The sequence below is a fragment of the Bos mutus genome, chromosome 1 (genome assembly GCF_027580195.1).
Source record: "Bos mutus isolate GX-2022 chromosome 1, NWIPB_WYAK_1.1, whole genome shotgun sequence".
Classification (NCBI taxonomy): Eukaryota; Metazoa; Chordata; class Mammalia; order Artiodactyla; family Bovidae; genus Bos; species Bos mutus.
The window spans coordinates 63,272,664-63,300,291 of record NC_091617.1 but is presented as its reverse complement, the minus strand read 5'-3'; the positions used below and the strand labels follow the sequence as shown (position 1 = coordinate 63,300,291).

At 44.7% G+C, this 27,628-nt stretch overlaps 1 protein-coding gene across 1 annotated transcript in view; it reads right to left on the bottom strand.

Moving 5' to 3' along the window:
- Positions 1–3,488: 3,488 nt before the first annotated feature.
- The window catches only part of ARHGAP31 (Rho GTPase activating protein 31), a 128,409-nt gene continuing 104,269 nt past the window's right edge, over positions 3,489–27,628 (bottom strand). Inside the window, exons 9-12 of the mRNA XM_005905441.2 lie at positions 22,686–22,748; positions 19,591–20,166; positions 12,999–13,279; positions 3,489–10,602 (exon numbers count right to left, since the gene is read on the bottom strand). Of these exons, the coding sequence (XP_005905503.2) occupies positions 8,173–10,602; positions 12,999–13,279; positions 19,591–20,166; positions 22,686–22,748 (3,350 nt within the window). The 3' untranslated portion in view covers positions 3,489–8,172. The remainder of the gene's footprint in view (positions 10,603–12,998; positions 13,280–19,590; positions 20,167–22,685; positions 22,749–27,628) is intronic.

Below are 27,628 nucleotides of genomic sequence, written 5' to 3'. Positions count from 1 at the left end.
AGAGATAAAACCCTTCAGTTTTGTCTACCTATTTTGGCTGACATTTGTAGGTGTCACAGTCAGGTAGAGGAGAGAATTACTAGTTACTTGTGTATCCTGTTTTTAGGGATCATGTGAAAGGACACCATCTTTATTTAGTGATGGTGGAGATGCATGCCCATTAAATAGCTTTTTAAAAATTGTTAAATATTGGGAAATGGTGTGTGAAAAAAAATGGTATAGGTCAGTTAGGTGAACTTGGGATACTGCAAAAGGGAAGATGCTTGACGAGTTGTCTGGATGGCTTAAGGTGAGTAAATGTGTCTGAGTTAAGGAGGGTAACATGCATTAGCATGATGGAAACTCCTCAGTATGTTTACTGTGATTCCATGTTTCCTAAGCTGCTTTCCCTTCCCTCCCTATCAATTACCTCTACACAATCCCTCTCATTTCTATTTATTGAGCAATTACTGTGTGCTAAATGCTGCTGAGTACCAGAGATACTGATGTTCAGAGTGCATTAACTAGAAGGCAGAGAAGTCAGTCAATTATAACACAAAAGTGCTTAGTCAAGGAAGTACATGCAAGAGAGTGCAGAAGTGATCAACTTTGCTGGGGAACTGTAGTGTCGGGATGCTACACTGCATCAGTCACACGTGATGCCTTTTGAAGGAGCTCTAGTTTACTACAGAGATGGAGGGAGGGCTCATGCAATGTGAACAGTATATACAAAAACTCAGATTTTAAGGAAGAGTTCAGTAATGCTAAAGAGCTAGGCAAGGAATAGATTGCAGAGGAACTTGAATTCCACATTAAGTGGTTCAGATTTTTATTATCTTGTAGGTCACAGATTGTCAAAGGAGTAATTCTTCGGCTGCATCAGATCTACTAAGGATCTTGAGGGTGAATCCCAGTAATAAACACTTTTCACAAGCACTTATGATAATTCTTAAGTGGACAGGACGACATCTAATGAGAGATTTTAAGCTGAGGACTTAGGATGACCCAAAGAGTTCTCAGGTCAAGGGTTCTGGAAGTGTAACTTCTGGACCAGCAGCATAAGGATCACCTACCTGGGAACTTGTTAGAAATGGAAATTATCAAGCCCTACCCCTGAACTGAGTCCGAAACTCTGGATGAATACAACAGTCTGTTTGAACACACCCTCCAGGGGATTTTGATGAGAACCACTGTCTTAGATAACTTTGGCAGCTGTACACAGGCTAGGCTTGGAGAATGGGGGGATGTGAGACTTCAAGCAGGGAGATCAGTTAGCCAACCGTTTTGAAAGTCCGTGTAAGAGAAAACAGGAAAAGTGAGGGTGAGGTGTCACCACTACTGGGTGATAGAAAAAGCTATGGACATGAATAATGAGGGAAAGTATGTGGACTGAAAAGAGGATGGAATTCTGATAAATAACAACATTCAAGGGAGGAGGAAGCTTTCAAGTGAATCAAAGGGAATAGAAGTCCAAGAGAGATGAATCAAGAGGTTCCAGAGTCATTACAGTATCAAATATGAGGTAAGGCAAGACTTGACTTGGCTTTAGTGTGATACCGCTGGTAGCTTTAGCAGGAGAAATTTAATGGAGCATGAAGGTGGAGTGCTTCCTCTGAGAAGCTTAGGTACACACAGGAATAAAGAGACAAGCATTGTGTGAGGTGGAGGAAACATAAGCATAAACAGGAAAGTCACTCAGTCATGTCTGACTCTCTGACCCTACTATAGAGTCCATGGAATTCTCCAGGCCAGAATACCAGAGTGGGTAGCCTTTCCCTTCTCCAGGGGATCTTCCCAACCCAGGGATCGAACCCAGGTCTCCCACATTGTGGGCAGATTCTTTATCAGCTGAGCCACAAGGGAAGCCCAAGAATACTGGAGTGGGTGGCCTATCCTTTCTCCAGTGGATCTTCCCAACCCAGGAATCGAACCGGGGTCTCCTGCATTGCAGGTGGATTCTTTTTACCAACTGGGCTATCAGGGAAGTCTGTATAAACTTGTGAAGTAAGAAGCCATTAGGTTTTGGAAGGAGTGGTCCATCTGGAATACCGTGTGAGTTTTGAGAATGAGGCCACTGCTGAGGTGATAAACCATAAATTTACAATGGCTTTCATCATGGTTTTATGATTTTCTCTAGTCGAACTCTAAATAGACACAGTAAAAGAGTAGAGAAGTTGGGTGGTAAGAGTCCTGCCTCTGGTTTGGAGGTTTGCCATGCAGGCATAGCTGAAGGATGAGTGGCCAAGTAAGTTATGAGAATAACAGATGATGTAATGATGTACTTGGGGTCTGGAAAGGCGAAGGATGAAGTCTGGTGGGGGTAATGGCCATCCGATAGAGGAAGGCTGGGGCAGACATCTGTGATCTTGAGCAAGTAGAAGAAATGAAGCAAAGACAGAAGTTCTGAGAAAGGAATATGGGGGTTTAAGATCACAGACTTCTGTGTTATGAAACAGCCTGATGTGTAACTGTGGAAGCAACAGTTGAGGCAAAAGCTGTAAGCAGTTGTGGCAAATTTTCCTCAGGAACATTGAAGTCATCCAGGATGATGATGGGACATGAGGTAGAAAGGAAATGGAGCCTGGTACCAAAGACTGGAAATCTGGGACATGGATTATATCAGGGCCACAAAGAATGGAAAAATTAAAATAGCTGGATGCCATAAATTCTAGTAGTGAGACTTTTGTATGAGATGGGAAGAAATGGTGCAGAAGCAGGAGTGGGAAACTGGATAAATTTTCTGGGCTTTTCCTAGTCTGTATAATGTGGGAGAAATGGGCAGAGAAAGAATTGTCCTCAGGTGAATGTCAAGGTTTTATTGAAGTCGAAGTGGAGGCAACATTCAGTGAAGAGACTGCAAGGAGGGGGGGACCCTGAGGAACTGGAGGAAAGATCAGGAGTGAGGGGAACTGTTGTTGCCAGACTGGAAATGGGGAAGGGTGGTGGGCTCGCTCAGGAGGGAAACAAAGGAGTGTGGGGATCTGGGAGTGCATAAGAAAAAAAGGCATTTATAACAGTAATGAAGGAAGAGGAGCAGGCCTGACTGGTATAAAGTTCTAAATAGGATATTCCCAAAATGCTTGAATTTTAATCCTCTTGGTAACTACTTTTCACTGCAAATATCACCAAGTTGGGAGCCTAGGCAGTATCATATTTTTTAAGGCCTGACATTTAAACTCATTGAGTGCCTTTCCCCCACTCCCTGCAACCCCCTTCTGAGGTAATATATGCCAGGACAGCAAACTTTTGCTTTTTTTCCTTCAGAGCACCATTAACAAAAATCACTGAAACAGTCCTCCCTAACTCAAGCAGTAGAAAAACTTGAATGTGAGTTCACATTTCTGTAGGTAGATCCACATAACTCCTTAAACGGTGGAGTTCTGAGAATAACTTTTTTTTCTTCTCATTTTTCATTATAACATCCATTGATTTATACCGGGTATCTTGGGTGACATGTATGACTGCAACAGTAAGAGAGTGAAGTTGTAAATATTTGACAATTATTAAAATGCAAGATAACAAAAGCAAGAAAATTTTACTGAAGCAAATCAGGATTTTTGCCTTGAGGAGACCAAACCTTGAAGTAATAAAAAAATCAAACAAAACAAACTAGAACAATGAGCCAGAAGGCATATAATCCACTTTTCCTATTATTGATGTAGATGACCCATGTCTTCTAGTTCATAGTGCCATCATGAGCATTATATATCATTTATTAGAGTACACTTTAAAGCATAACAATCTTTTAATTACACTTAAATGTCTCTATGGATAGGTTTAATATTTATGCTTCTTTAATCAATAGAAAAACATTTTGATTATATCTTTGGAAACATTTATCAAGCTCAACAAACAGCTGAAATCGTGTGGCTTTCCGATAGACTCCTTTGAGAAAGTGCTTTACCTTACAGAATTATAAGCCAGGAAGTACTATGGCATTAAATTAACGCAAAGCATTGTGATTCATCCAGTAAAACACAGGACTCTGTATTTCATGGGCTTCTTATATTTAACCACACCCTCCATCCTCCTAGAAGTGATCCCTGTATTGCTCATAAACCTAGTGCTCCTAGATTTCCTGTGTGTCAGTCGAATCAGTGGTGGCCCCAAGTTTACACCATCTGGACTGACCCTGATCTTCAGCCATCATGCTTCCACCATCTCCCATTTCTCTCCATGCTTGGAAAGGTACTCACTCCCTCTCTACCTTTATTAGGAAGGTGTTGACAAAGGAGGACACAGTCTTTGTCATTCCACATTTTGAACTCATCTTCCTGCTAGAGACATCTAAGATCACACTCCTGGCAACACTTAACCCCAAGATTCACATTGTCATCAGATAGGACATGTTAGAACATGACTCTAATCAGTCCCTGGGGGGAAATGGACCTTCCCTGAACCTCTCCCATTACAACCCCAGACAAATGAATCCTGTTTCCCAACAGCTTTTCAGGCAGAACAGGCCTGTGTAGACAAATGACTGCTCCACCCAACTTGAGGCAAATGTTATTACCATGTGTTAAACATTAGACATGAAAGTAACAATATATCTTGGACCTATGACTTCATCACCAACAGGAGTTAACCCATTTTGTGATGAATGGAAGTGGAGTATGGAACCCTGATGTTACCTGGTTCATTTGCAAAGATCCAAGAGGATTTCACAGCCAAACTAATTCAGTTCAGTCGCTCAGTCGTGTCCGACAGTTAAGACCATGCAAAACCTCAGGTTTATTCTTAGTCACCACTCTAATTGTGTCAATTGATCAAAGCAAAATTCTCAAAACCTGAATGTCTTCCTAGTACCTTCTGGATTTGTAATTGTGTTTAATTTGATTAAAGTCAGTGGGTAACTTGCACACTATTAGCAATCATATTAGAAGGTGCTAAGTTGCTACTTGTTTCCCCCTTCTGCTTTCATTTGGTAACTTAATGGGTCTAAATCTTGCTACTAGTTGCTTATAGGCCATTTCATTTGCTACCATCCTTCTCCCCCTTTTCATTAGATTCTTCAAGAATTCCAGAGTTCTTAAGTGCCCAAATATTACCAAGATCTTGCCAAATATTGTCTGTTGATGATGTTTACATTTTTAATCTCCCCAGAATACGGAATTTTGCCTTGGCCAATATTTTGAATTTTAAGGCTTAGATTAGGCTAACAGTGTCTTAATGGGGTTTTGGGTCAGGCCTCTTCATATTCCATTTGAAGCAGAGAGTAAAAGCCACATTCCTTCTACCTGGTACATTTTGGCAAAAAAGTGGGGGGAAAAGGTTGGCTTGCAAGGGCCATTTTGCCAAAATATAGGTTATCATCCTTTTAAGCAGCCATTAACACTGAAAGAAACATTAGAATATGCATGTTTTTCACTTTAAATTCAAGTTTTAAATCAGCCACCCCCATGTTGAGGCCCAATAGTTGAATTTGAGCTACCCCCATATTGAGGACCAATAGCCCTTTGAGAATCTGTTTCTGTAGCCCTATCTAGGGCAGTGTGTAGATCCTCCTATAAACAGCAGCACCTCTTCTCTTGCTTCCCCTGGATAGAAGCAGGCAGTCTAATTTCCATCCAGCCATTCTCAGAGGGGTTCATTTTTCAGTCCCAAGTGGATATCCAAATAGGTAATCTCAGATTTGGGGGGAACAATTTCAAGCATATGAATGTAATGAGTTTTCCCTGTAATGCAATGGAATGTCATCAGTGCCAGGCTTTCCCCAGGAAGCTTATGAAGATGGAGAGGTCCACACTTTAGCAGCAGGACATTGACCAAGAAGGTGAGTCAGCTTCCAAGGCCTTCTGAATTGATTGGGCAGGAAAGCTCAGAGTAGGGAATATCTTCAGTTGTTATTTCATGATGACATCCACACATAAAACCCCTGAAGATGCTACAAATAAAAGATGTCAGAATCTAAGAAACACGGCAGTCATTTAATAAATCTACATGGGTGCCTCAAGTTGAACTCACTTGTTAATGGCGACTTCTCAGTCTATCCCCAGATTAAAATATATCCTCTAAGTGTTACAAACAAAAAATTTAAAATCATCATAAACTAGTTACTCGGCTCAGAGTTCTGATGGTGAAGAAAAGTGCAGTTCCCTCCTTCTCTCACCTGCTAACTGGAACATGATCTTTATCAAAACGTAGATACCACAGTGTACTGAGGTTGACATAACGCCTACGGGCCACATTTGATAAGGCAGAAATGTCCTTTTCAAATATGAATGTGGCCCTTCTCATCTGACACCACTGTACTCCCTCACCTTGCTTGCCTAGGGGGAAAATACTATGCTTGAAGGACTTTTCTTATGGGTTTACATCTCACTGGCTGTTGGTCTGATATTTTACTCACCCAATGAGAATGCAAAACACACAAGCCAAAGGCCTATTAACTGTTCCCCTTGCTCACTCAGGGTCCTCTGAGAGCAGAGCGCATGGGCTGGCCTGCCAGTTATCTCTGCCATAGATACTGACTTAAAAGGCATAGGACAAGGCTTCAAAACTCAGTAAGGCTTATCAGAAAGAAGAGAAAGAGCAACACGTAACTGTTGCAGGACATCAGCTTCCAATTTCTCACTAGAGGAGGTAACTTCAGTTCAGCTCCTAAGCCAGCCCAGTACCAGCCTCAGTTGTGAGGTCAGCCCAGAGGTACTGCTAGCTCTTAAGAGAAATATGTGCAGTGACTGAGCTTCTGGACAGAGTTCAGCCAGCCTTGAACCTGAGAAGAGGTGCACAGGGCTAAAAATAGGTCCTATACTTCCTTTGTTTTTCAAACAAGATAGTTGTCCTCGAAGGTCTGAAAGTGTTGATACCTTGATGGGTTTTGCCTTGAGCAGGGCTCCTGTGAAGACGCCCTTTTTGGAAAAAGCACCAAAAATCTGTCAGCAGGTTATGTTAATCATCCTTTCTCTTTACAGTTGCAAAGAACCACTTGATGTTCTAAATAACGAAAATAAGATCAGATTGGTTTATTGCTTCTGCTTGCGTACACACAGGAGAAGAGCAAGTCTGAGCACCTGGGGTGGGTGGTGGGTGAGGCGGACTATGGAAAGGGGAGGAGTGCCTCAAAGCTGCTGTTCAGCAACGGAGGGACAATGAGGAAGGAAGGCATCAAGAAGCACAGCTCTGATCAAGCGGGAATGATGGCCGCCCTGCATGGGTCCTTCTCTCTCCTCCTAGGATTCCCCCCTTATCTTCTCCTATACTCAGATCCCAGCTGAGGAAAGAAAGTGAAGCTGAGCTAGAAGTGTTTTTTTTACAAATGTCCCACTGATTTAAGCACTGCACGTTTAGAGTGTAGTTCTGCCTATGTGTGAGGCTTTTCTCTATGATGGCATCCTGTTCATGAACTCAGACACTGGAAGGAGAACAGATCACTTCACTATCACACCTAAATGAAGATTCAGCACATTTCACTGAGGTAGCCCTCAGCTCAGCTCCCATCCTCCCCAACTACTGAACTCATAAATCAGAGGCAGGACAGTGGAGTCCCAAATTAATAAAAGCCAGACCCAGAAAGTCTTCTTGAATTGCACCAGTCTCAGAGTCTGCTCTGGAGAATACATTCTGATTTTCTATGCTGGTGTATGGAGCCATCTGGGACAGGTCTGCAGGGATTCAGGGAAAGCATGGGTAAATTCACCCACTTGGATATCGAAGTGTATGTTAGTTTGCATTTCCAAACCTGCTTCTACTCTGGATAGTACACTTTTACAAAGCTTATCAGAAAACTGGTCTAAAAGAACACATGCTTTAAAGAGCATTAAAAAGCATGAAGTAAATAGGAGGCCTTTAAACCTCAATAGCAACATTTGTCAACATAGGCAAAGGGTTTCTCTTTCAAAAGATATTCTCACATCCACCTCTTAACAGCACTAGATAATGGTAACGGGGGAGTGATGCAACGGTTTAAGCCCCACATATCACTGGAGGCCAGCATTTCATCCTTTTCCCTTACCTGAACTTTCCCTGCCTGCTCAAGTAGGCTTATTTAAATGTCATCTCTTGTCCTTCCCCTGACCTCTCTTCTGGCAAATGGCCTAATTAATAAATGGTCAAAAGGCTAAAGAAAGAGAAGAAGAGGCCAAAATAAGCCCAAACTTGGATAACCTCTGCCTGGAATATAGGCAAGGAGCCTTTGTAATAACTTCCAGATGAATCATGACATTTTCTCAGGTACCAGCAGGCGAACTGATGTCATTCTATTTGCCTTCCACTTCTTCCATCCAGAATCACTGATCTCCGCTGGGGCTGGTAAAAACAGCTTGTTGAGGTCTCTAGTCTCTGGCCATTCTTAGGGATGGTCATTTTATTCCTAAGTGTAACCCCTTCTGGTGTGACCCATGTGTTTTCTGCCAACTCCCCACAAAGCAGGCCAGGGGAAATTGTCTGGGTGGGACTTCTGATAGGGGACAGCAGGACCTTGGAATCTGTCCCTGTAGATGAGGGGGGTGGGTGGTCCATAATGGGGAAAGGAGGACTGAATAAGATTAGGCTCTGAGGTCTTCCTGGTCTAGACCTATGGAAAGGCTTAGAACCCCCTGATGAGCGCTCTATTTTTGAAGAAAGAAGGTTGTCCCCAGATGGCTCTGTCTCTGATGTGCGCTTTCTACACTGTACTACTGCATCCTGAGTGGTCAGCAGGTTGGCCAAACCTGGTTCTGGAGAAACGGTGGGTCCCTCACACACGTGAGATGCAGTGGTATCCACTGGCAAGGATTCAATGGCTCCTGTATCTTGCTTTGGCTTTTCTTCCCTTGGGCTTTCCAAGGAGGAGAGAGAATCATCTTTGGTAAGTTTCTGAGAGGTCCCACCAGTGGAGCCAGCTTCCTCTTGGTTCCTCTCCAGGGGCTGAGCCCCACTCTCCTCTGAGCTCTGAGAGGGCAGGGGCTGTGGGATCTGAGTGTACTGAATCTTGGGTGGGATGACTGGGACTGCCCTGGCCTGGCACATTTTGACCATGAAAGAGGTTCTCACAGCTGACACACTCACAGGAGCTGAGTTACGGCGGCCCGTCAGGGCATGGGCAACCATGTCCAGGTCCTGAGAGTCCTGGGAGTAAACCCTCCAGGGGTCTACTTTACCATGAGATGAGGTCAGCCATGTGACCTTTGGGTCTCCTGGCTCAGAGAGGTGCACTTCAGGTGACCCAAATGAGGCTGCATTCTCAAACCGGAAGAGGTCAATGATGGGAATGGTGGAGTCCAAGTTGAGAGACGAAGGCCTGTTTTTCCCCTTCGGGGCCCCACCCTCACTACTCTTGCGCTGGAACTTAGGGGGATGCTCTCCAGGTGAGGTGTGGTCCTGCACACCAGGTGAGTTCTCCTTGCTGCTGTCTGGCTCAGGATCACCACCAGGTTCAACCCGAGGGTTGTGTGGCCCCACGTGTGGTCCCAGTTCCTTTCCTTCTGCTAGACCGACAGGGCTGGATTCTGCTGATGCGGGCTGTGAACCACCTGGTGCCTTCTGCTTAGGAGGAACCTCTGTCCTTTTCAGGCCAGAGAGCTCTTGAAAGGACCTCTTGGCTTTCTCATCCCATCCAGTAATCTCACTCCTGGGTGCCAAGGGCTGCAGGGGGTTGGAATTCCTTTCTGCTTCAAGATCAGCACAGCTGCTGGAGGAGGAACCCTTGAGAGTCCACTGGCTCTTAACCATGGTTTTGCCATCTAGAGAATGGCTCTGGCGAAGGCTGGGCCTGTGAGAAAGCCTCTTTTCTAGTCGGTGGCCCTGGGGGCCCTGCATCTGGGTCTCTTGTACATCTTTAAGGGTGGGTGAGTGCAGGGGACTTGTCACCCACTGGGGCTCCTCCCAGGGCTCCACCATCTCCAGGCCATGCTGGGCAATGTCTGTCACAGTGTCGTCGTCATCACAGTCTGAGGGTTCCTGTACTGAGTGGGCTACGTCCTCCTCTCCTTGTGGGGAAATCTCGGCCTCCCTGGTTGGGCTAGGAAAACTAGAGCCTTTGCTCTCAGGAGCAGGATTCTTTGAATTTTGCTTTTCACTTTCTTCTGAAGAGGCCTTGTCTCCCTGACAAAGGCTAGGGATCTCAGGGCTGCCTTTGGACTTCATTTGGTCTGCATATGGATTGGTTCTCAAATTCCCAGATGAGTCTTCTCTCTCAGGGCCACTCTTCAATAGTTGGACTCGAGGTTCCTCCTCTAAAGGTGTTGGAGGGGGAGCAGCAGGTGGGAGCAGAGGAGACAGATTCCCTGGGGCTCCCACTTCCATCCTTGTTTGTGGAGAAGACTTCTCCAATGGAACTATTTCCAGAGGAGTCAGGCTGGCAGGGTCTGGGCGCTGGCCCTTTTCGGGGTCTGGCTCAGATCTAGGGAGGATGCCGGCTGTCTCCAGCTTTTCTCTATTGGCTGCTGTGGAAGTGCCCAGTGTGCTCTGATTGGTTGGATTCTTAGTCCACTCCTCCAGAGGGGCGGAGACTGGAGCTGGGGTGGAGCTCCCAGGGGGCTCCGGGGAAGCAAAAGGCCCTGGACTAGATTCAAGAATACGCTGAGTTGGGCTGATCTTTAGAGCAGGTGGTGCCAAGGAGGAGAGTTCCTCCTCAGATTCAATAATTTTCAGCTCCTGTTGAATCTCAGACCAGATCAGGGCGTTGACCAGATCATCTTCATCCTGAAAAACATCAAGAAACTGATTACTTTCGAACCAAAGACACTGGGCACAGTTTCCCAGGGAGAGAAGGGTCTGCACTACCAGCTGCACTACCCCAGCACACAAAGGATAGGGCACTAATGGAGACTGAAGATGTTTATTAATGCTCACGGTGTACCACAACACACATTAAACGTGTTTTCTCACTTGTCCCAAGAACCCTAAAAGATAAATGCTACTGTAATTACTCCCATTTTGGAGATGAGGCAACCTATGTTCAAACAAATTAAACATTTTGCCAAAGTCACAGAGCAGCAGATCAGGATTGAAATCTAGGTTAGTCTACACCTGAACATAAGCACTTAACCCCTGTTCATTGTTGCCTTATAAAACCAACCCAATCCCTGATCTCATATAACTTCAGATTGATCCAATGGCTCATAAAAATGAGGTTCTCCCAGTGGAATGAAATGTTAACTCCTGCCCTGACACCTGCTTTCCAAATAAATACAGCTATCCCTTCTTACTAATGAAATACATATTTCACAATGAAAAAAGATATGATACATATTAAAAGAAAAAAGAATGAAAAATAGCAAAATGGGACTTCCCTGGTAGTACAGTGGTTAAGAATCCACCTGCCAATGCAGGGGACATGGGTTCAGTTCCTGGTATGGGAAGACTCCACATGCCATAGGCAACTTACACCTGTGTGCTACAGCTACTGAGCCCAAGTGCTGCAACTACCAAGGCCCCTATGCCTAGAGCCTGTGCGCCACAAAAAGATGCCACCACAGTGAGAAGCTATAGTGAAGAGTAGCCCCCACTCACAACGATTAGGGAAAGCCCAGGTGCCGCAACAAAAAATAAATAATAATAAAATAGTTGTTCTTTTTTAAACTATAAAATTCTGAGCAAATCAGAAGAGTTTCCATGGCCCTTAGGTTAAGCTCCAAATCCCTTCCAAGCAACCCTGCATGACGTGACCCACGCTTTGCTCTGAGCCTCACTTTCTCTAGTCCATGTTCCCATTCTCCAGCCTTGTTCTTGTTCCTTGAATGTTCTGTACTCTTTCCCATTTCAGATTCATGGCACATCTTACTCTTTCTGCCTGGGAGTCTCTCCCTCCCTATTCTGCTCCCTACCCCTTTCTCCTAGCTTAAGTTCTGAATAGAAATATCTATTTTTCAGAGATGCCTTCTCTGACCCCCATGAACCCCCTCCTCCCTCTGACTAGGTTGAGCCCTCCTGTGACATGCTCCCACAGAAACCATACTTCCATAGCATCCTAGAAAAGACTTGGTTTGTGATCTTTCTATCTATTAAGCTGTCATCTCCAAGAAGACAGAGATGGTGATCATCTTGTACACTGTAGTGATCCCAGTGCTCAGCAGTGTGTCTCACACAATATAGGTATTTAATACATGTTTTTAAATGAATGAATGAATTGCTGCTTTTACTTGTTCTCATGAATCCAGCCTGGTTCTCCTACCATAAACTTCATCTGCTTCTCAAAGCAATGCAATTCATACTTTATCCCTCCCAGAGTTCAATCCCCAAAATAATGTTTGCATCTTTCTCTTTCTATAAATACAAACATACTTTACAGGAACCCTTAATCAGCCCTCTGGAGGCCACTGTGGTGGCCCTGCACTGCCCTAACTTTAGCCCATAAGCCTTTTATACCCGTCCCAGAGACCAAGTTCCTGAAAGCTACTTAAAAGGCAAAGTCCTTTTCTCCTCTGGCATACTCCTCCAAGTCACACTCAGGTCACCAGAGGTATCTCCCAAATGCAAGACTCCTCTCTCGGTGTCCCTAGAAAACCTCCTCAAACTTCAGCTTAAGCAATGATATCCCTTCCCCCAGAACCTTGGAAAATCCCACCTCTGAAAGGTGGGAAAGGTTCAGTATGCTCTGGCATCATGTTTAAAGTTCTCCAGAGCCATAGGAGGAAGGAATAGATCCTGAAAATCTTACAGAAGATTTTCACAAACAAGCACAGATAACGTCTACCCAGAATGTCTGGAAGAAGAGAGCTGGCCCCCATGAGTGGTCATCATGTTTGGGCCCAGGACATGACAAGCAGGTTTTGTCCTGCTTTCTGGATTGAATGTCATCACATTCCCAGCAAATTACTGATTTATGGTTACTTCAGGTCAGAAATATTTAGAGCTGAGTTTGTCCTAGGGAACTTGAGCTGAATGGTTACTTATTATCACCACAGGACCCCTGAAAAGTTCACTGCAGAAAAAAAAAATCCCTGACCTGATTAGAATGCTGTGCCCTAAAGTCTCTTTGGCATAAACTGGTTCTTCAAACAAGTAAACAAACAGCAAAAAAAAAACTTTAAACTGTACCAAGAGCCCTTGAAAAATGAAGACCCTACTGACTGGACCAGGCAGTGAGTCTACCTTACCATCTCATGGAGAAACACTGCTTCAGCTCTGGCCCTGGGGTTCTCCTGCAGAGCGCTGGCCGCCACCTGGCTGGTCTCTCCACTCTCCTCCACCACCTTCTCTTCATCCAGCTTCTTCTCTAATTCACTTGAATGCTGAGAACCCAGGGGGCTTTCTGAGGTTTTCTTCTCCTCCACTTGGGTGCCTGGCTCCAGGGGAAGGCCTTTGCTGCATTCCAGTGTTCTCACCGTGTCTGGTCCTGGCTTGGTATTCTCGAGAGCTGCCTTCTTAGGTACAGATGCTGCAATGAGGATAAGAGTTATCAGCTGAAGGAGACTCCATGTCAAGAGGGGCCATTCCCAGCACAGTCATAGTCCTGGACTAGCTCTGCTTCACAAGGATGGAGGGGATTCTCCCAGCTCACTACTCCCTCACATTCTTTACCCTTTCCTCCTATCAATGATCTGTCCTCAGATCCCAGAGTCTCAGAATGCTGGAAGTGGGAGGGACCTCGAAGATCATCTGGTCCAGTTGTTTTCAACTGGGAACCATTGAGTCCTCCCCTCTCCAGGGGACATTTGGCAATGTCTGGAGACACTGCTGGTTGTTGCAACCAGGTGGGGGAAGTGGCTACTGACATCTAGTGGGCGGAAGCCAGGAACACTTCTAAATATCCTACAAAGCATAAGACAAACCCCCACAGTTACCCAGTCCAAAATGTCAGTAGTGTTGAGGTTGAGAAACCTGGTACTAATCCAGTCTTTTGCTTGCTGTCTAAGGTCACAGAAATCTGTTATCTACACCAAGCTACAAAGATGTATTATGATTATGACTGCAGCTTCCTATGTGACTCTTCTCAGGGACTACCTGCACATTCACTTGGATATATATTTACATCTAAAGTGATTCAACTCTGATCTTAAACAGCAGACAGAGAGTAGAGGCAGCAAATCTCATGTTTGGCCCCTAATGCCTTTCATGAAGAAGGTCCTATTTCACCATATAAGGCTGTTTCCACAGTGTAGGATAAAGTCTCCATACCTTGCACAGTGCTGGTTATATAGAAGATCCTCAGTGATATTATTTACATTGGAATTAAAGAAGCCTGAGTTCAAATGTTAGTTTCTCAATGAATCTTGTAATTTTGGTACATGGCATAATACTATATAATAACATATTACAGGGCTGTTGTAAAGATAAAGAACATTAGGGAGGCAAAGCGCCTAGTATAGAGTCTGACATAGAGTACAAGCTCAGGAAAGTTTATTGATTAAGAACAAATTCTTTTCATTGCCACTAGTTATGCTGGTGACTTAACTCAAGGCTTCTGACCACACGATGGCCTTGAAGCTCAGTCAGACCCAGTAACAGCATCCTGAGGTCGGAACGAATAACACTTCAGACCTGACAACAGTGCTGTTTTCTCCTGCCCATCACTTGGCAGGCTTGTTTTTTGAAATTTAATTTAGTTTTTGAATATGTAAAACAACTACAGAGTTGAAAAGTTAAAATTATATGAAACAATGACCTCAGAAAAGTTTAGCTTTCATCCCTGTGTTGCTTCCAGTCTGTTCCACACCCTCACTGTCTCCTATGGAGAACCATTTTTATTAGTTTCTGGTTTATTCTGCCATAGTTCATTTCTGCATGGATAAGCAGATACTTGTACCATCTATTTTTCATTCCCCACCTTTATTACACAAATGTGTAATATGATCTATATTACACATGTGATCTATACTGTTCTTGCTTTGCGTTTTTTTACTTAAGAACCTATCTTGAAGTCTATGCCATGTTAGTATATAACGAAATTGACTGTTCTTTAGGATGTGGGCTTGCCTTGTGGCTCAGCTAGTAAAGAATCCGCCGGCAATGCAGGAGACCTGGGTTTAATCCCTGGGTTGGGAAGATCCCCTGAAGACGTAAAAGACTACCCATTCCAGTATTTAGGCTTAGAGAATTCAACGGACTGTATAGTCCACAGGATCGCGAAGAGATGGGCATGACTGAGCAACTTTCATTTTCATTTTCTTTAGGATGTGGCTGAGTTTGAGTTCCCCTCAAAATAGAGCCTTAGTCAAGGGCCTGGCAGCAGGCAGCTTATTTGAAAGGTGGTCCCTGGAAACAGGAGTGAGGAGGTGAGATGGAGGAAATGTCAATAAAGTGTTACCACAACCAGAGCAACCAGAATGCAGTCCTCGGTGACCCTCTGAAGAGCCATGAGGAAATGTGCCCCAGAGTTATTCCACCAAGGGTGGGCAGCAGGCTCATTAGCCCACTGACTCCCATCACCTACTGGTTGACAGCTGCCTTAGTTAAACTCCACACTTCTGGGCTTTCCTGAGCAAGGGCTGGGTAAGAGTCTCCCTTCAGAAAAAGCCCCGAGGCAGAAAACCAGAAACACAAGGCAGACACTTGAGGCAGAATTGTGCAAAGAAACTATCCCTCGCGGATGCATAAGAGCCTGAGGAAGGGGTGCAGGGCTCACAAGGCTATGAATCCCATGGAACTCAACTATGGGAATGCATCCTGGTTATTCAATCCATCTCCTAAAGATGACGTTTGAGATGTGTCCCGTCTTTTGCTATTATAAATAATGCCATGGTATGCATACACATTTTGTGCTTGTGCAGCTACTTATTTAGGACAAATTTTTGGAAGTGAAGCTTCTGGGTAAGAGGGTAATGCATCAGTGATTTAAAAAAAAATGTTTTCTTCCCCTTCTACGAAGATCCCTTAGTTGGATGTTGGCCACTGTCTCTTTTTGCAAAGCTCGGGGTCTTCCATTTGTTGACCGCAGACTCTTGAAGCGGGGAGTGGGAGAAAGGCCTGCAGTGCATGTGAGCTTGTTCAGATCACTCTCTGTCCCGCTCAAAGCCCTCCTCACTCTGGCCCGGCCACATGTCCACTCTCCTCCCACTCCCTGGGGTAGACAGTGAGCAGACCCAGTACCCCTGACCGGCCTTATACTTCCCTGCTCTGGTCCTTCCTGAGACTCAAACCTTCCCCATTTCAAGATAGTAACCTAATAACATATCTTATGGAGCCTCTCCAGACTGCACTCTCCCTCTCCACTTCCTACAGCATTCACTGTTATTACCTGTGTGTGGCTAAGCCATCGGGTTACCATTTTCTTTGCACTCGTATGTGATGCCCATCCCTGGCTTAAGCTTCTCAGCACAGAGGCAGTACCTATGTCAAGAAACTATCGTGTAAGGGACTAGCAGTCCAGTACTTGCTGTGGCTGGGTACTTGTAAGCTGTAAAGGAGTCTCTGTAGCTCAAAAGAGGAGGAAGGGCATTGTCAGATTGCCACATGGGATGCTTTATATATGAAGTGGGTGACCATGGAGATAGAGACTTCTAATGTCCCCTAGTATCCTTTCTCTTCCTAATTTGGAAATAGAACCATCTCAGCCACTCAAGTTTAGCTAGGTACCTGATCATCCAGTCAGCCACACTTCTCAGCCTCCCTTGAAGGTCAGCATGGCCATGAGAGTTTTGGTAGATGGGATGGAAGTAGAAGTTTGGCCAAAAGTAGAAGAATGGGTTTGAGCAGAGTGACTAAAACTTTGAATCGGGTTACCTGGAAAATTGTCTTAATTCTTTTTCTTTTAACTATTGCTATTGCACAGAAGAAATAAAAAATAATGTATTAAGGAAGGTGGAGTTCTTCATTTGGAATAATTATGAAGGTAATTAGAACCGATGTTAACCTAACCCCACCAGAGACAAAGGTAAGCCCCCACCTGCCCCGCAATGTCCCTGAAACTTTTGGCATCTCCCTCTGGCCACTGGTCCTAGAGTCACATGGCTGCCTCCTATGAGGTCCCTCATTCTGCCCTGGCTGTCAGTAGTCACAGTCAGGGAAGCAGGCTGGCACCTCCATCAGTGTCTTTCCAAGACCAATTTGATACAGACTGGGTATTCTGATTTAGAGAGATGGAAGGAGAGAGGGTAAAAAAGATAACAGATTGTCTGCCAAAGACCTCTTGGGTCCTGGGGACCCTCTCTTTTAAGAAGGACAACCAGTCACATAAAAGCCTTTAGAAACACTTTTTTCCTCAAAGGTTTCACTTCCTCTTCTAGCCCTCCCCCTGTTTCACCCCACACCAGCCCATAGAGCATTCTCCAGACAGGGTGTCACTTAACACCTCTGAGTTTTTACCCCTCTTGTGCCCTATCCTGAAGGGAAGGGGGAGGAGAATGTTTACTGAGCGTCCTCTGAGGGCCACACTCTAAGCAGGCATTTCATGAACAATCTCCCGTGCAGAACTCATCCCAGCCCTTGAGACAGGAGCCATCTCTGCTCTGCAGAACAGAAACAGGCTCAGAGATACCAACCAGCTCTCATGCTGCCCCAAAGTGGTGAAGCTCAAATCTGGACCCTTCCAGCTGGAGTCCAAAATCTATACACTTCTCATAATGGTCCAGTGCCTCTCGGCGCAGAACACCCTTTTCCATATCTTCTGCATTAAAAAGTCCTACACGTTAATAAAGGCCCAAATGTCACCACTTCTGAGAAGGACTCCTGGAATCCTCCTGAGAGGACTGCTCCATGCTATTGATCTCTTTTCTGAACCCCTCTTTCATAACATTTTGGGAACTTATGTGCTCCTTCATTCAAAAGCCCAATGGAGCATAGATCCAGACAAAACTACAATCAAAAAAGATACATGCACCCCTACATTCATAGCAGCACTGTTCATAATAGCCAAGATGTGGAAAAACCTAAATGCCCATCAACAGATGAATGGATAAAGGAGATGTGATACATATGTACAATGGAATACTACTCAGCCACAAGAAGAATGAAATAATGCCATTTGCAGCAACATGGATGCAACTAGAGATTATCATCCTAAGTGAAGTAAGTCAGAAAGAGAAAGATAAACACCATCTGATATCACTTGTACGTGGATATTACTTGAATATGGAATCTAAAATATGACACAAATGGGAACTTCCCTGGCAGTCCAGTGGTTAATACTTCACCTTGCATGGTAGGGGGTGTGGGTTCAATCCCTGGTTGGGGAACTAAGATCCCACATGCCTTGTGGCCAAAAAAACAAAACGTAAAACAGAAACAATATTGTGACAATTCAATAAAGACTTTAAAAATGGTCCAGGTCAAAAAAAAACCTTTAAAATATGACACAAATGAACCTGTCTGCAAAACAGAAACAGACTGGTGGGCAGAGAGAACAGACTTGTGCCTGCCAAGTGGGAGGGCTTTCGGGAGGATGCGGTTAGCAGATGTAAACTGTTACATATGGAATGGACAAACAACAAGGTCCCACTGTGTAGCACAGATAACTATATTCAACATCCTATGACAAACTTTAATGGGAAAGAATATTAAAAATGTATTTGTATGTATAACTGAATCACTTTGCTGTACAGCAAAAATTAACACAACACTATAAATCAACTATACTTCAATGTAAAAAATAAATTCTCAAAAAAGAAAAAAAAAAAAAAAAAAGCCCAAGGAGGGTGTTAGGCTACTTCTACCAGTTCACCCTGTGCTGCAGGAGGGCTCAGGGCTTCAGCTTCCCTTCCTAGCCTGTGAGCCTGCTGGGGGAAGGAATTGCATTTTAAGAATCTTTGTAACCCTACAGCCCATAGCAAACATGAGAGGGAGCATGGCAGAATGCTTGGATTTTCTAAAAGTCTGGATTAAAATCCTGACTTTTATATGCCCTTGCTAGGAGCCCTCAGGCAAGTTAACAAATTCCTCTCTTAGCAACTATATAATAACCTCAAGGAGTTGTTGTGAGGAGAAATGAGATAACTCATGTAGAACCCTTAGGACAGTGCCTGACATCATGATAAGTAATCAGAAAAAGTTGCTGCTGCTAATTGAGATAGAAATATTCTTAAACCACAATGAGAATCTGTTGGTTTGTCTCTCAGTCATCCTTTCCTCTGAGGTTCTCACTATTTCCCTTTTGTGTTGCTCACAGTTGGTTGTTGGTTCTCACCCCAGAGAGGGCCCAGAGACTCAAGCTTGGCCAATCTTAGAATCCTATTTGTCCAGCCACAGTGATTGGCCCAAGGCTGGGCATGTGACCCAAGCAGACCCAATCAGAGTCCTCGCTGTGTTTGATACAAGGAAACTGAGAGGTAGATGCTCCTTCTCATTGCTCAGGCTGCTAGCCATGTTCCCGGCAGACATGAGGTAGAAATTTGGGATGGGTGGATGGAGAGATTGTGTCTGGAAGAGCTGAATCCCCAATTCCAGCTCTGCATTCCATTCCGTGAGTTTCCCTCCCCTTCCTTCTCACTATATGAATGAATAAAATAATAACAAGTAACATTTACACCGTACTTGCTATGTACTAGACCCTGTTCTGAAAGCTTTACATGTATTAACTAATACTCACAATTTAATATTCCCATTTTACAGATCAAGAAGCTGAGGCATGGAGTGGTTATGTAAACTTGTTGAAGACTGTACAGCAAAATGGCTGAGCCTGGACTTGTAACCAGGCAGGCTGGCTCCAGAGCCCATGGTCCTAACCACTTCTCTACATTGTCTTGCAACAAGACAATGTTTAAGTTTGGTTTTTCCTTTCTTGCAATGGAAAGAGACCCTCTCCTCCTCTTTTACCTGTAGAAGTCTCAGCACTCAGTGGCTTCTCCTCTTCGGGCCAATCTCCACTGTCTGAGCCCTGGAAAGAAAACTCTTCCAGGCTGGAAAGAGACTGTAGCTCCTTTGGGGGGGTTCGGCATGGGGTGCTGTTGGTGCTGATGACAGCTGATACACGGAGTGGCACAGATACGGCAAAGGGCTTGGAAATGTTCAGGGCCTTGCGCTGGTGACGGGGAGAAGGCTCCATTTGGAAGAGGCTGCTGGTAAAGACAGATCTGCTGGGGCTGTCGTTTGAGGTGTAGAACATGCCCAGCATCTTCGGGGCTGTTTGCTCGCTCTCAGGATCTTCGATGGGTCGGAACACCTTCAGCTGCTCAGGCGGGCCCCGGGCCTGAGCCCCTTGCGGCTGGCTTCGGTCTCCGCCCACATCAAAGCCGCCTTCTGCCCCTGCCGGCATCCCCTCCTGGCCCCATTCGCCCTCCTGCTTGCTGAGGTCACAGGAGCTGCCAGTGCTAGTCGAGTGCATTTTCGCTGCTGGGATGAAAAATCCACCAGTGGTGACGGTTCGATTGAAATTTCCTTTGGTTTCTTTCCCTGGTGAAAAAGCAAACAAACCTGGTCAGCAGTCTGAGTACAGGCCTCACTGCAGAGACTTCCAGGAAGGGCCAGCACACAATACTTGAATGAATACTGGCAAGACTGGAAGGGCACAGCATGCTAATAAGGGTATGTTGTTGTTTAGTCACTCAGTCGTGTCCGACTCTTTAGTGACCCATGGACTGTAGCCCACCAGGCTCCTCTGTCAAAGGGATTTCCCAGGCGAGAATACTGCAGTGGGTTGCCATTTCCTTCCGCTGGGGATCTTCCTGACCCAGAGATGGAAGCTGTGTCTCCTGCATTGGCAGGTAGATTCTTTACCACTGAGCCAGCAGGGAAGCTCATCAATAAGGGTATAGCTATCCTAATAAAGACAGGTACCTAACATTTGGTTGACAAGAGGAAACATGTGCACAGAATTTTCTTATGATATCTTGATAGAACCTTCTGCTGTGTCACATGTATCATAGTCAAACCTATGGTTTTTCCAGAGGTCACATATGGATGTAAGAGTTGGACCATAAAGAAGACTGAAAGTTGAAGAATAGATGCTTTTGAATTGTGTGCTGGAGAAGACTCTCTTAAGAGTCCCTTGGACTGCAAGGAGACCAAACCAGTCAATTCTAAAGGAAATCAACCCTGAATATTCACCAGAAGGACTGATGCTGAAGCTGAAGCTCCAATACTTTGGCCACCTGATGTGAAGAGTCGACTCACTGGAAAAGGACCCTGATGCTAGGAAAAGTGGAGGGCAGGAGGAGAAGGGGACGACAGAGGATGAGAGAGTTGGAGGGCATCACCGACTCAATGGACATGAATTTGAGCAAACTCTGGGACAGGGAAGGATAGTGAAAGACAGGGAAGCCTGGCATGCTGCAGTCCATGGGGTCAAAAAGAGTCTGACATGACTGAGCAACTGAACAACAACACATGTATCTGAGTTAAACTTTGCAGGTAGAGCAGTTTCCAAAAGAAAGATACTGCTGAAATGGCTAAATGGAACAGTCATCCACCAAGCATTAAATGTAGATCATGAAAAAATAAAAAGATGATGGGAGATGACAAAATGGTGTTTGCTCAAAATGAAGGTGAAGACAAAAAGGCCAAAATAACAGAGTCTTGTTTCATTTTAAAACTTTAAAACTTATTAAGTTTTCTCTGGCAGATGGACCCAGACAGGGGTTAGATTTCCCAGCAAGGAAAGAGATGCCGTCCTCAGCTAGACCTTTCCGCCTTTTCCCAGGCTTCTTCCTGCTGATTCAGAGGCTCAGAAACTAGAAATGTAAATTAACTAAATGTTAGAAAGCACAGCTGCAAGGAGTGAGCTCCTGACTAACTTAGAAGTGAAGGCAAAGAAAAGTCTGTATGGGAAATAACAAAGCTGAGGGGACAGCAACCGAATTGCCAGGGATCTGGAAAAGAATTCTCACAAAGTGCTACATCTTAGATAACATTGGATTTAAAATTCTTAAAAACACTCTGTAGGAGAAGTGTAATTATCTCCCTGAACACATGAAAAAACCAGACTTGAGAGGTTAGATAACCTCCCCAATGCCCACGGAAGTGGTGACCTAGCTTTTGAAATATTAAATTCTGCAAAACTGGGCAAGAACTGCCCCCAAGAGGTTTCAGAATCAAGCAAAGTGATGAATATAAAGGTGTGAAAATGCTAAAAGGATCGTGTCCGCTTAAAAAGACCTCACTGAATATTTTACAAGTTTAGAATTATTTTTTTCAAAGTCGTTTCTAAAGATTTTCTGTTTTGTTTCAGGCTGCCTCATTTATCAAAGAGCAAAATATCTTGTATTATTTTGGACTGGAAAGTTACGGTTTAAGTATGGGGGAGTTTAAACAGCCTACTGCTAGGGAAGCCCTGGGTCTTTCAAGTTGTAGCAATGCTTGCTAACTACAAAAATCCTTGTTAGCTTGTTAGTTAATAAAAACAGAAGTGAGGGCGACAGCGTGTCAGTCTCTTAAGGCTGAAGCTGTAAGAACCAACGTGGTGAGGTGCTGCTTTGGTGATGGGTGTCGGCTGGCATGCAGCTGTGTGCGCATCTACTCCAATAAGCGAGGACCAGCTGTGTGCCAGGCTGGTGCCGTCGGTGTTTATTAATGAATGAAGGAATGAATCTCCCAACTCAAAATCCTGAATTGACAAACACAATGAAGCCAATGCCTATGGAAACACCTAAATTCAAAACTCTTCTTTATGCCCCAAGAGGGAGCCACTTCTGCCTTAGTTTTCAGGTGTTGATCTATTATCTGCTTCAGGACGGAATGTAAAGAGGCTGTTGTCTCCAGCTACGGTTGGAGGAAGGCTGGAGAAACAGGCCTCTGGGAGAAGGGGCTATGTGGGCGTCTGAAGTTCAGGGTCATGGAGGAGTCTGGGCCCGGGGGATTGCGTGTGAGCAAGACTGGAGATGAGCAGCTTCTGGGGTTGCTGAAGCAAGTCCTGTGTGGGGGCGCCACTCCTCCAGCCATGATTCCCAGTTCCCAACCCAGCTGGGAGAGCTTACCTTCCACAGGCACTGAGCACAGTGAGTCCATGCTTTTAGCTGGTCGGATGGTAGCCTTTTCCACTAAAGACAAAAGAAAGAACATCCGTGATGAATGCACTTCCGGAGGAAGTGTTTAGAACAATAGGTCAGACTGTAAGTACAACAGGGAAATCTCTTTCCTTTGAAAAACAGTCTCCATGTCACCTTAGATGTTCTCACTTTCTTTAGGGGACTGACCTTATAAAAATAGGGCAATTATAGATCAAAGGTTTATTAACATTTTACAGAGAAAGGTAGATTACAATTTTGTCACAAAGCTCTGATGAGCCAATGAGTATGAAGGTGGCTCAGTTGTGTCCGGCTCTTTGCAACCCCATGGACTGTAGCCTACCAGGCTCCTCTGTCCGTGGGATTCTCCAGGCAAGAATACTGGAGTGGGTTGCCATTTCCTTCTCCAGGAGATCTTCCCAACCCAGGGATCAAACATGGGTCTCCCGCGTTGCAGGCAGACGCTTTACCATCTAAGCCACCAGGGAAGCTGAGCCAATGAGGAGTCCTGAACCCAATTTTACTTTACAAAAAAGATTCAAAGATTCATCCATAGGGTAAAACCCATGGGGCTCCAGGTAACGCCTCCTAGGTGATGGGCCAGGCAGCAGGATTCTTGACTGTAGCTACACTGCTCAACAACCAGAAATTTAGTGCAACAGGTGAGAGGGCCCAGGGAACTTTCCCCCTGTCTCTCAGGAGTCACCTTTTCCCCGTGGGTCACCCTTCTCCCACAAGCAGCTCTGCTTCTTGAGGTCCACAGTCTGGTTGCTCCCCTAAAGCTCTCACCCACCAACCTCACCCTGGAGCAGATCCCAACCAAACAGACCTTTTTTGAGCACCTGCTATGTGCCTGAAGGACTCTGCACCTTTGCAAGCCACTTAAGCAGGTTTTCAGGAGAGTGTGAAAACTTATTAGTCCATGTATAGGCATAAGCATTTTCACAAAATCATCTCTTTTCAGGAAGCCAAACTGGCTGGAAGGTAGTTCCTTCCAGGTCAAACTTGCTAGGATGGGAGAGAGGGCCATTTAGAAGCTGGCCAGGGCTTCTAAAGTAACTCTTTAGAAGCAGCTTTAAGATAACTTTGGATCCAGAAAGATCTGACTTTGAATCCCAATTCTCCCACTGTTGGGCTCAGATAAGCAGCTTACCTTTTTGAACTTTCATTTTTTTGGCATGAAAACGAAGAAAAGTAGAGCTGTTATGAGGATGAAATGAGTAATGCATATAAAGTAGGTTGTATTAATCTAGAATCAAGTAAATGCTGAAGAAGTCATTATTGTTTATTGTTGTTGTTGCTGATGTTATTCAAGATAAACCAGGGCTCAGCAACAAGGGAGAACCCAGGAGATGGTTCTAAAATAAGCACTCAGAGTTGCCCTAGCCCGAGTTGGGTCCTAACTCACACTTGTTTAATCCCTCTTTCAAAGCTCCTTTTTTCCTTCTTGATCCACATCCTGCTTCTTTTGAGAGGCTCTGAATTAACCCCTTAGCCTCCCAGGCTCAGAGCTTCTCTGCCTGGGGCCCACTGGGCTCTGGAAGGACTTAGCAGTGGTGATGCCAAGACTGCCTTCCACCTCCTTCCTTTCAGAAGTAAGCAGAATTCTCATCCTTGGAAGATCGACTATTTCCACAAGTTTACAAAATGACTTCTAAAACTGCTGGCCATTGGGACTTCCCTGGTGGTCCAGTGGTTAAGGACCCACCATCAAATGTAGGAGACATGGGTTTGATCCCTGGTGGGGGAACTAAGATCCATATGCTGTGGGGCAATGAAGCCTGCTTGCTGCAACAAAAAGCCTGTATGCCACAACAACCAAGACTCGACGCAGCCAAATAAATAAATATTTAGAAACAAACAAATAAAAAATCTTGCCTGGCCAGCCTCCTTTCATTCATGTATTCATTTTTTCTTTTGGCTACACTATACAGTTTGCATGGTAGCTTCTCTGGTAGCTCAGCTGGTAAAGAATCCGCCTGCAACGTGGGAGACCTGGGTTCGATCCCTGGGTTGGCAAGATCCCCTGGAGGAGGAAATGGCAACCCACTCCAGTATTCTTGCCTGGAGAATCCCCATGGACAGAGAAGCCTGGCGGGCTATAGTCCATGGGGTCTCAAAGAGTCAGACACAACTGAGTGACTAAGCACAAGCACATATGCAGCTTGCGGGATCTCGGTTCCCTGACCAGGGACTGAACCCCAGCCATGGCAGTGAAAGTGCCGAATCCTAACCATGAGACCACCAGGAGATCTCCAATCATGCATTCGGAGACAAAACTTTGCCTGGTGACTGTGAGTGTCAGAGAGGACGGACAACATTTCTGGCTGCAGGGCCATCAGTGTTCACCTTTCCTGTGGGACCCTCTGTCTGACAATGAAGCTCCTTGTGGCCCTGATGGACACAGAAGGGAACAGTCTCCAACAATTCCCTGGCTCCTTGTCTGGACAGTGACTAAGCACTCAGGGTTCTGTGGTCTATGACTATACAGTTGTCCTCAGGATTTGCAGGGGATTGGTTCCAGGACCCCCACAGATACCATAATCCACTGGATGCTCAAGATCCTTATATAAATGGTGATACCATAATCCACTGGATGCTCAAGATCCTTATATAAATGGTGAACTACAATCAGCCTTGTCTACCCTTACGTCCCACATATGCATATATGAAGGCCTAACTGTAGATATTTATTTATTCATTCAAAGACCTGAATCCCCCTGGGCTTTCAGGAAAGGGCTTTGTTTGTTTGTTTTGTTTTATTTACTTATTTCTTTTTGGCTGAACTAGGTCTTCATTGCAGTGTGCAGGCTTCTCATTGCATGGCTTCTCTTGTTGACGAGAACAGGCTCTAAGCACACGGGCTTAGTTGCTCTGCAGCAAGTGGGATCTTCCCAAACCAGGAATTGAATCCACGCCCCTTTCATTGGCAGGTGGATTCTTAACCACTGGACCACCAGGAAAGTCTGGCTAACTGTATTTAGATTATTTTTTTTCTGCCTGGGACCTTGGCCTCATGGAAATGCACTCACCCATTTTCTTTGGGTCCTTGAGTTCCCTCTCTTAGATTATCTCTGTGGCTTTATTTCCCTGCTCAAAGATTCCCTAGAATCTTCCTGTTTGATAATACATTGACACAAATTCCAGTACACATGTGTCTGGGAGACTTCAGAGTTTATGCATCTCCATTCAGTCAGTACCCAAGTTTTTCTTACCCTTTCAGTCAGCTCAGTTCAGTTGCTCAGTTGTGTCCAACTCATTGTGACCCCAAGGACTACACCATGCAAGGCCTCCTTGTCCATCACCAACCCCCAGAGCTTGCTAAACTCATGTCCATCTAGTTGGTGATGCCATCCAACCATCTCATCCTCTGTCTTCCCCTTCTCCTCCTGCCTTCAATCTTTCCCAGCATCAGGGTTTTTTCCAGTGAGTCAGTTCTTCACATTAAGTGGCCAAAGTATTGGAGTTTCAGCTTTAGCATCAGTCGTTCCAGTGAATATTCAGGACTGATTTCCTTTAGGATGGACTAGTTGGATCTCCTTGCACTCCAAGGGACTCTCAAAGAGTTGTCTCTAACACTACAGTTCAAAAGCATCATTTCTTCAGCGCTCAGCTTTCTTTATGGTCCAGCTCTCACATCCATACATAACTACTGGAAAAACCATAGCATTGACTAGACAGGTCTTTGCTGGAAAAGTAATGTCTCTACTTTTTAATATGCTGTCTAGGTTGGTCATAGCTTTTCTTCCAAGGACAAGTGTCTTTTAATTTCATGGCTGCAGTCACCATCTGCAGTGATTTTGGAGCCCAAGAAAATAAAATCTGTTACTGTTTCCATTGTTTCCCCATCTATTTGCCATGAAGTGATGGGACCAGATGCCATGATCTACGTTTTTTGAATGTTGAGTTTTAAGCCAGCTTTTTCTCTCTCCTCTTTCACTTTCATCAAGAGGCTCTCTAGTTCCTCTTCAGTTTCTGCCATAGGGTGGTGTCATCTGGGTATCAGCTTATTGGTATTGCTCCTGGCAATCTTGATTTCAGCTTGTGCTTCATTCAGCCCAGCATTTCGTATTATATATGAAATATTATATACTCTGCATATAAGTTAAATAAGCAGGGTCACAATATACAGCCTTGACATACTCCTTTCCCAATTTGGAACCAGTCTGTTGTTCCATGTCCAGTTCTAACTGTTGCTTCTTGACCTGCATACAGATTTCTCAGGAGGCAGGTCAGGTGGTCTGGTATTCCCATCTCTTTAAGAATTTTCCACAGTTTATTATGATCCACATAGTCAAAGGCTTTGGTGTAATCAATAAAGCAGAGGTAGATGGAACTGTCTTGTTTCTCCTATGATCCAAAGCATGTGGGCAGTTTGGTCTCTTGTTCCTCTGCCTTTTCTAAATCCAGCTTGTACATCTGGAAGTTCATCGTTCACATACTGTTGAAGCCTGGCTTGGAGAAATTTAAGTATTACTTTGCTAGTGTGAGATGAGTGAAATTGTGTGGTAGTTTGAACATTCTTTGACATTGCCCTTCTTTGGGATTGGAATGAAAACTGACCTTTTGCAGTCCTGTGGCCACTGCTGAGTTGTCCAAATTTGCTGGCATGTAGAGTGCAGCACTTTCACAGCGTCATCTTTTAGGATTTGAAATGGCTCAATTGGAATTCCATCACCTCCACTAGCTTTGTTCATAGTGATGCTTCCTAAGGCCCACTTGACTTCACATTCCAGGATGTCTGGCTCTAGGTGAGTGACCACACCATCGTGGTTATTTGGGTCATGACAATCTTTTTGTATAGTTCTGTGTAGTCTTGCCACCTCTTCTTAATATCTTCTACTTCTGTTAGATCCATACCATTTCTGTCCTTTATTGTGCCCATTTTTGCATGAAATTTCCCTTGGTATCTC